The sequence below is a fragment of the Benincasa hispida genome, chromosome 12 (genome assembly GCF_027475165.1).
Source record: "Benincasa hispida cultivar pf3 chromosome 12, pf3_genome.v1.1, whole genome shotgun sequence".
Lineage (NCBI taxonomy): Eukaryota > Viridiplantae > Streptophyta > Magnoliopsida > Cucurbitales > Cucurbitaceae > Benincasa > Benincasa hispida.
Genome location: NC_143489.1, coordinates 49,357,058 through 49,366,674, shown reverse-complemented (window position 1 = coordinate 49,366,674; position 9,617 = coordinate 49,357,058). Strand labels below are relative to the sequence as shown.

The 9,617-nt window shown below is 26.2% G+C and overlaps 1 protein-coding gene across 1 annotated transcript; it reads left to right on the top strand.

Annotated features, from left to right (window-relative positions):
• The first annotated feature begins 298 nt into the window (after nt 1-298).
• Nucleotides 299-8,500, top strand: LOC120068038 (WAT1-related protein At1g25270-like). Its single transcript, XM_039019709.2, has 7 exons — nt 299-584; nt 677-739; nt 1,273-1,389; nt 5,613-5,856; nt 6,675-6,833; nt 6,982-7,133; nt 8,112-8,500. The coding sequence occupies exons 1-7, from the start codon at nt 382-384 to the stop codon at nt 8,323-8,325; spliced, it is 1,152 nt and encodes a 383-aa protein (XP_038875637.2). The 5' UTR covers nt 299-381; the 3' UTR covers nt 8,326-8,500.
• Nucleotides 8,501-9,617: the final 1,117 nt, after the last annotated feature.

Genomic DNA, 9,617 nt, shown 5'->3' with positions numbered 1-9,617 from the left:
AAATATTTTTTAAACCCAAATAAATGTATATTGATTATAACATGGATACAAACTTTTATTCCCAATTATTAATAATAATTTTATTGGTAAGGGTTGGGAAGGGATTCATAATTTGGTAATGTATTAAAATTATGAAAGGGAGAAATCTAGAAGAAAAGGCTGGGAAAGGGCACCTCAAACAACACTTTATTACATGTCATCCATTGCAAAAGCAATGATGTCATACATTTTAGTAAGTGTTCAATGTTTCTTCTTCCATAATTCTTGTCAATAAATACACACATAAACTTGAAGACTTGGAACTATATATATTAATTAAAAACAGCCTTTTCATATTCTTAATAATTAATAAAATCAAATTGTTAAGGTTTTTGTTTGGCAATGGAGTCGGGGTGGAGAATATGCAATAGCTTGCATGCTGCCAAACCCGCTATTCTCATGGCTTTGGTTCAATCGATTTATGCAGGAGTTAATGTTCTCTACAAATTAGCTGTTAACGATGGAATGAATTTGATGATTCTCATTGCTTTTCGTTTTATATTTGCATCCATTTTCATGCTTCCCCTTGCTTTTTTTCTCGAAAGGTATTTTTTTTTTTTTCTCTTCTTCGTTTATATGGAAATGGTTGTCGTTGATTTGATATAATGTGAGTTTCTCTTTACATTGTTCATCGCAGAAATAAAAGGCCAAAAATGACATGGTCGATACTCTTCTATGGATTTCTTTGTGGATTATTTGGGTGAGTAATTTCGATTAACTATCGCTTTTTGGTGTGTGAGGTTTAGGGTTTAGAAGCATTTAAATCCGAAATTTAGAAGTTTTTTTTTTTACATTAAATTTTTTTGTTATTGTATCTAATACATCTTCTTATTGATAACATTATTTTTTTCTCCTTTCTTCTTCCTCTTTTTTTTCCATATTGTCACATGCAACTTCCCAATGCTATAAAATTTAAAGAGAAGAAAAAAGAAAGAAGTAAAATAAAAAAAAAAATGATATTGTATATTTGTATTTAAAAAGATTACAAAATATAATTTTTAATAAAGAAATGTCAATGCTAGTATTTTGTTATCCATGGAAAGCTAACTAAACCAAATAAACTATTTTTCCAAACGAAGAGTTAATTAAAACGTAAGTTTGAAAGCCGATAATCTAAATTTTTATAAACTCAAACTTTTAGGATAAAAGTGTTTTTTTTTTTTTTTTTTTTTTTTTGAATTTTTAAAGGGAAAGAGTTATTAGTTTGATTTGAATTGCAATTTATTTGGACAGAGGAACATTAAGTCAAAATCTATACGTTCAGAGTCTGGCAATGACGTCAGCAACATTTGTTTCGGCCATGCAAAATCTCTCTCCAGCCATTACTTTCCTTCTCGCCCTCTCCTTCAGGTGACAAACAAATGCAATCTCTTTTTCTGTCTTTAGAAGGTTGCAAATATAGCAATTATATTCCAAATATTAATACATATGGTAATATTTTTAAAAAATTTATAAATATAATAAAGTAAACTTCGATCGCTGATAGACTCTCATGGTTTATCAATGATAGACAATAACATTGGTGGTCTATCACTGATAGACTATACATGTTTATCAACAATAGAAATCTATTATCATTAGACCTTACAAGTCTATCAATAATAGGAATAAACTTTGCTATATTTACAATTTTTTTAAAATGTTACTATACACTTAGTTATTATTCCTAAAATTGTTAACCATTATAATTATCCTAATTTTTACGTGTTTGGATTAACTTTCTAAATGTCTAGAGAGAAAAAGTAATTTTTTTTTAAGTTAAGAGTGTTGGATAAAATAATTATAGACAAGAAATCGAGTTATGTTTGAGATACTTTTTAATGTAGACCCAATTCAATTTTTTAATTAAGTGGTAACACTTTCCAATCTAAACCATCTTTATAAGACTGAAATATTTGGGTTAATAATCACATTAAAAAGTTCCACAAATCGCAAGACAACAAAGAGTGCTAAAAATCACAAACCTGTTTTCAAATTTAAAGCTTGAAAGTTAATTTCACATTTATTGAATCTTTTTGCTGAACCAAATATTTGTAATAAAAAAATAAAAAATTGTACAGTCACAAATTTTAAAATAAAAAAGTGTTGAAATAAAACTATGTCATGCCCTTTAATTTATACTAAGTTTCTTTTATAATTTTATATGAGATAGTAACAAACTAAGCGAGTGATTTGTCCACTCCATAAATTATAAACTTTTGTTTTCTAAAACAATTTAACCAGATTTGATTGGTCACATCTGGTTCAATTTGGATTCATAGTATAATGATACAAATCACAAATTCATAAAAGTTTGACATAAGAAAATACTTTAACAAAAGTTGCATACCTAATATATTCTGTGTCACTTTATATCAATTTCTTTAGAGTTTAAATGGATGGAATAGTGTGATTTACATATTTATAAATTATAGTAATGTTTTAAATCTTATAAATGTTAACTTAAATGGTTATGCTAGATATAAAATTAAAAAAATATATATTGTTTCTTCAATTTTTCTCTAATATTTTGAAATCTTCTATTATTTTCTTCACGGAATTATCTTAATAAATTTCGTATTGTCACTAAAAGTTAATTTAGAAAGGTTTTCGGTAGTACTGTTGATTGTTAGAGACTAAAAAAAATAACACTTTTTGCTCATATTTAGGTATGATTAACACACAAGATTGGTAATTGAATAAATATTTCAAAATTCACAAACTTCCAACAAATTCCCAACTATGTTGTCTAGTTTCTTTGGAAACTTCATTGATTCCTCACTAGATATATGTTTTATATTCATTAAATAAATATCGGCAATACTTAAAAATGAGTGTCTATTGAAGATTAAATACACTTATTGATACTTGTCAAAGTCTTAAAACATAACTTTGGTTGAAATTTAAAATTTAGAGCAAAAATTTTATATGGTTTTTAAGTTGAAGTTAGGTAAATTATTTCAAAGGGTAAAATTGTTGAAAATATTTATAAGATATAACAAAATTTTAGAACTAACAATGATAGACGTTGATAGACACTTATAGACTTTTATCAGTGTTTATCACATCTATCATTGATAGTTATAAAATTTTGTTATATTTTGTAAATATTTTGATTAATTTTTCTATATTTAAAAACCGTCCTTTAAACTAACTATAAAGGATAAAATTTGACAAAAGAAAACAATAAAAAGACAAAATGTATAACTACGTATGATGTATCACTATCACTTTATTAAAAATTTAAAATTAGTTTATTTGATCTCAAAGTCCACTATATTAGTACAAGTCTTTCTACTTTTGGACAAGCCACCAAAACCCTTTTTTTTTTAGGAAAAGAGAGACTTTCATTTGGTTTCATACCATGGAATTGGAGGCCAAAGAGAAGTAAAAATAGACCCAAAGTTTTTGCAAGTGATGTAAACATCCACAAAGCCTAACATAAGAAATCAATTCAACTTTGGATATTGGAAAGGGGAAGAAAAGCACTATATACAAATGTCTTAGTTTAAAAACAAAAATGACTGTATTTAATTATGCATGAAAATAAATTTTCGTAGTAATAAATTATTTATCTTTTTGTTTTGTGTAATTACTCTAAGAGTATGAATTTGATGTAATAATAAACATGAATTAATGACTGGTCAATGTTAATTCAAATAAATTAAAGGGTCGATATCAATTTATATCTTTAAAATTTGGCTGTTGTATCAATTTAAACCTTAAACTAATAACTGTATCAATTTAAATCCTCAATTTTGGGGTAGACTAATAATTGATACAATTCCTAAAATTTGAGGTTTAAGTTCATACAACCCCAAAACTTAGAGTTTAAAATGAATGATTCTTACTTTAGAGTTTAAATTGATACAACCCCAAAATTTAGAGGTATTGACATTTATCCTAAATTAAAACTTCAGTGATTACATTAGCATTTTAAGAAAACTTATTTGATATTAGTTATATTCTTTATTATTAAAGCATTTCTATGTAATTTAATTTAATTCCATCCAACTCAACACAATTTTTATATTTTTATTTGGTTTTCATTAGTTAGTGAAAATTTGTGGTAATTGTTTTAAATGTTAAAATTACTTAACTTTTTTTTTAAATATAACAAATGTCACTATCTATTAATGATAGACTGTGATACACTGCAATAGACTTCTATCACTTATTGATAGTAACATTTTACTATATTTGTAAATAATTTCGATCATTTTCCTTTATTTGGAAATAACCGAAAGTTTAAACAGTAAATTTATTATAAATGGTGAGATTTTGTTTATTTTAGTTTATTTAATTAAAATTGGGAAAATTATCTTCTTTTTTTTTTTTTTTGAATGTCTATAATATTTGAGTTTGGTAGAATTCATTCTCCCTGCCATTTTTTTTAAAAAAAAAATAATAAAAGAATAAAGTTGATGTAACACATCTTTATTTTAAGAAAATATTTTAAAATATTTGAAAATAAATTTGTATTCTTTTTATTATGTGCATTTTCTCCCTCTGTCACTTCCTCTTCTCTTATTTTCCTCTTCCCCTACTTTTTCTCTCCTTCCTTTCTTCAGGTCAGAAAAATAAAACAATATTTTTTTTTTTATGTGAACAAAGGAGTAAAGAAAAAAGGGAGATGAAAGAAAAGAAAAAGAAAAAAGTGGAGAAAGAAGGTTAGAGGAAGTGGGGGAGATGGCAGCCATACAAGTGGAGAGGTGAGAACTTTGGGAGGAGGAAGAAAGATCATGAGAGACAAAAATAAATAAATAAATAAACATAAAATAGGAAAAAAAATATTCATTCATTTGAATATAATAAATAATAATACTTGAAAATTTATTTTAAATGACAAAATTGTTGAAAATATTTACAAATATAGAAAAATATCACGGTTTATTTACAATAGACTGGTATAGACTATTATCTGTGTCTACCGTGACACAAATAGACACAAAATAGTAGACAGTGAAATTTGTCTATCATGACACAAATAGACACAAAATAGTAGACAGTGAAATTTTATTATATCATGTAAATATTTTAATTCATTTTGTAATACTGGAAAACAACCCTATATAGTTTCTATTTTAGTCTAAAAGTTTGAAAATGTTACATATTTAGTTTTGTTTCAATTTAGTTCTTAAGTTTCAAAATGTTATAATCTTACCTTTGAAATTTGAGTTTTGCTTCAATTTGGTCAACGTGTTTCAAGATTTATACTTTTAATCTCAATTTTTCAGTAAATATTCAGTCTCTTAATGTCCTATTAATTAACTAAATAGAAATAAAATTTTAAATTTAATTTTAACAGTAATAAAAAATAGTGAAATTTAATTAACTAATAATAATATTTTTAATTAATTAATGAGAAGTTATTTTAAATGACAAAACTATTGAAAATATTTACAAATAATAGTAAAATATTACAATATATCTACAATAAACTTCGATATGTTACTCTCTGTGTTTATCATGATAATACAAATAGTAGTCTATTACTGTCTATTACAAATAAACGGTAATAATTTACTATTCTTATTAGTACGTAGTATTTAGTAAAAAATGGATGATATATATAGAAAGATTTACATGTGTAGGATGGAAAAGTTGAACATAAAGAAGAAGGAAGGGATGGCGAAAGTGGCAGGAACATTAGTGGGGATTGGTGGGGCCATGATTCTCACTTTCTACAAAGGCTTAGAGATTAACATTTGGACAACCCACGTTGACCTTCTACATGGACGACACGTGGCACAAAATCTTCCTTCTCAGAATTTTGTGATGGGAAGTTTGCTCGCCCTCGCTAGCTGCCTCTCTTATTCTTTTTGGCTCATCCTTCAGGTTAACTAAATAAATTCTTTCTTTATTCTCTATCTACTTCTATATTATTTTTTTTTAAGGAAAAAAAATCAAAATTTCTCAAAAAATCTTTTATTTTAAATTGAATTGTCGCTGATTCACTCACAAATTTTAATAGAACTAGATTGTAAATTTTTTTTATATAAATTTATTAATTTAAATGAAATAAAGTTTTACATTTATCAAAGTACAAATTATCAAAATTCATTAATTTTAATAAAATATATAGCTCTACTTTTTTTTCGTCGATGCCATGTTTTATGTATATATTCTATAATTCATTTAATGATATTTAGAGCAAGACTTATTAGAAAGTTAAAATTATAATATCTTTTAAAGTTTTAGATCAAAATTATAATTTACAACACTTATCTAATTTTAAGGTCAAAATTGATATAATTTGACAAATTTAAGGTCAAGAGTTAATTTCTTTTAAAAAAAGACAAGAAGAGAGTCTCTTTGTGTTTGAATATAACTTTTTTTCTTCTTTTAAATTATCTATATTTTTTTAACAGGTTGTCATATATTGTCATTAGCCAATTTTAAGGACTATCGATATAAAATGTTGAATTGAAAATTAATAAAATGTGAAACTCGGTACAATGAAGAACACATATGAATCAAATTTAAATGTATAGTTTAGTAGATAAGTTGATTTCCCACTCTTTAAAAGGGAAAAAGAATGTGTATATCTATTAAAGTATGTTATAAATAAATTTGAGGTAATTAATTTAAGAGGCAGTTGAAAGAAATTAGAATAGTATTTGGTCAATGGTGTATAAGTTTTGTTTTTGGTGCAGACAAAAATGACGAAAATATATCCATGCCAGTACTCGAGCACCGCAGTGATGTGTGTAATGGGAGCAATTCAAGGGATAGTGATATCAATTTGTGTGGAGAGGGATGGGAAGCAATGGAAATTAGGTTGGAATATTAGGCTTCTCACCGTCGCATTTGCCGTACGTCTATTATCGATAGTTCTAAAATTTTGTCATATTTTTTTAATATTTTGGCTCATTTTTCTATATTTGAACACAGTCCAAAAAATGACAAGAACAATATTTATTTTGAAAATGGAGAAATTAAGTTAAAAGTTGATGGGTGTAGGGGATCGTGGGTACGGGAGCTGTGGTGACGGTAATGGCATGGTGCGTACGTATGAGAGGGCCGTTGTATGTATCTATTTTCAGCCCTCTTATGCTTCTCCTCGTAGCCATTGCTGGATCTCTTTGTCTCGATGAAAAATTGCACCTTGGCAGGTAACTCCTTTATTAAAGGACAATAATTAGGTGTAGCTTAATTCAATACTTCTTTTTTTTTTTTTTTTTACATACTAAAAATAGAATTAAAAATAATCAATTTTTTAAAAAAATGTCACATAGCACATTGCTATTAGGATAACTGAATTAAGTCAACTATACAAGAGATGGGTGCATAAGTTTTCTTTTCTAAATTAAGGTAACATCATGCAACTATTCTCTTTAGCTAGATCCAAATGATCACTTGTGTAATGTGTGCCATCTTCATTTACAACTATAGGTTGATATAACTTTTGATTTTATAATCATTTTATTTTTTAGAATTAATTTTATAAGCAATACTTTTAGTTTCTTCATTTCTGTTGTCTACATGTTGTGATGTTTTCCAAATCTAAATTAAGTTTGAAAAATGTTTTTAAAAACTTGTTTTTATTTTTGAAATTTGGACATTAACATATATTTTATTTTCTTGATAAAAGACATTATAAAGAAGCTTCAAAAAATTTGAACACAATTTTCAAAAACTAAAAATTAATATTCCATTTGGTAAATCAATTTTTGTTTTTTGTTTTCATTTTCATAAAAGTAAATATTTATATATATTATTCCTATTCTACTCATGTTTTAAAAAGTCACCCTAAACATTCAAAATTCTCTATTGTGTTCAGAAAATTTTACTAAGACTTTAAATGTTATTTTTTAAAACATCTGAAAAACCATAGTGAAATCATTGGTAGACAGGGAAAAGAAATATAAATTTTAAAAACTAAAAATGAAATCGTTATCAAACGAGATTAAAATGGTCATTAAAAAAAAAAAAGCCTAAACTATGCATTGACATATACCTAGCATTATTTGATTAAGTATACAGCATATATACAATAATTTGCATGTATTATCATGTGAAAATATACATTATTAATGAAAATTTTGTTGACCTAATTTATATTTGTGTTGTTGTTGTTGAGTAAATTATAGTGTAGTTGGAGCAGTGCTGATTGTATGTGGTTTATACATGGTATTGTGGGGCAAAAGCAAAGAGATGAACAAGTGCCTTCAATTGATACCATCTCAAAGCCTACAACAACTTGATCAATTGAAAGACATTGCAGTGGTTACTACTCCAAAGCATCAAAATGAAACCCAAATTCAAGATATCAACAACAACAATAAGAGCATTATCATCACTTAAATTATGTAGTTTTAATATATTCTCTCTCCTATCATGTTTAAGTTTTATTTTTCATAGATATTAATCCGTTTTCATCTCTAAATTCTATTTCAAAACTTACGTGTTTACTGTTCTCTATTTATCTTGTGTAGCATAGTTAAGGGATTTATACATATATTTCCAAAGTTCATATAAACATGTGTTGCAGTTTGATATGTAGTTTAGAAACACTAAGATCACAATTCATTAATTAGATCATAGATTTGGCTTGATTAGATTTTTGCTATGTCGCATGATGATATATGTTAATCTAACCAAATTGGTCCAATGAGAGTTTGCTACAACTATCTAATGACATAATTTGATCCAATCTACAATGGGTTCAAAGTTAGATAGGCCCAAGCCCACTTAGAGTCTATAGAAACAAAAAAATGGGTTGATTGGAGAAACGGCCAAAATAAAATAGTGTTTTTGAAAAACAACGAAAACGATTTTAGTTTGGAAAATTGACCAAACTGATGAATCTACTACTTTTTAAAATCTAAAGATGGACAAATATATCCTTGTTGTCCAGATCCTACAATTGTAGTGTATTTTAAACAAATCTTATAAATTAAGAATAATATCCAATAATCTTAACTACCCTACCAAATCGTAGAATAGCTAAATTTACAATGATATTCATTCTAATTTAACAAACAAACAAATAATATTTTTGAAAAAGAAAACTGGAAAGATTTAGTGTCCATAATAGCTGCTAGAGGTATGGGAACAAGAGCTGAAAAAAACATAATTAAACAATAATTGAAGTGAGTAATTTAGGCATGGTCTAAACGTATACACTGTATATACATAATAACTATAGATTAAATCTTCACTACAAATATATCTTAATCATATTTTGCTACACATCTAGTATTAAAAAAATATGAGCTTCCTTGTAACAACTAAAATTATGTAGTTTGAATATGCAAATAAACAAAAATAAAATCAATGATCATACAAATACTTTGTAACAATAAACTAAATCTTTTGATGCGAATACTATATTTTAGAAACCAGAACAACTTCTTATGGAGCATACTCTTAGAAATAATTATTGAAATTATGAAAAAATGTGTTGTTCGAAAGATGTTTAATAGTGTTGTCAAATATAAATGTGTTCCAATCTTCAACAATTTCAACCTTGTCACGTTTATCATCATGCTAAGATGGTTTCCATGACCCAAATCAAACCAATGTTTTCAGTTTGAGAAATTGGAACCAACTCATTATTGAATCAAACAAATTTTCTACCATCCCTTTATAACTCA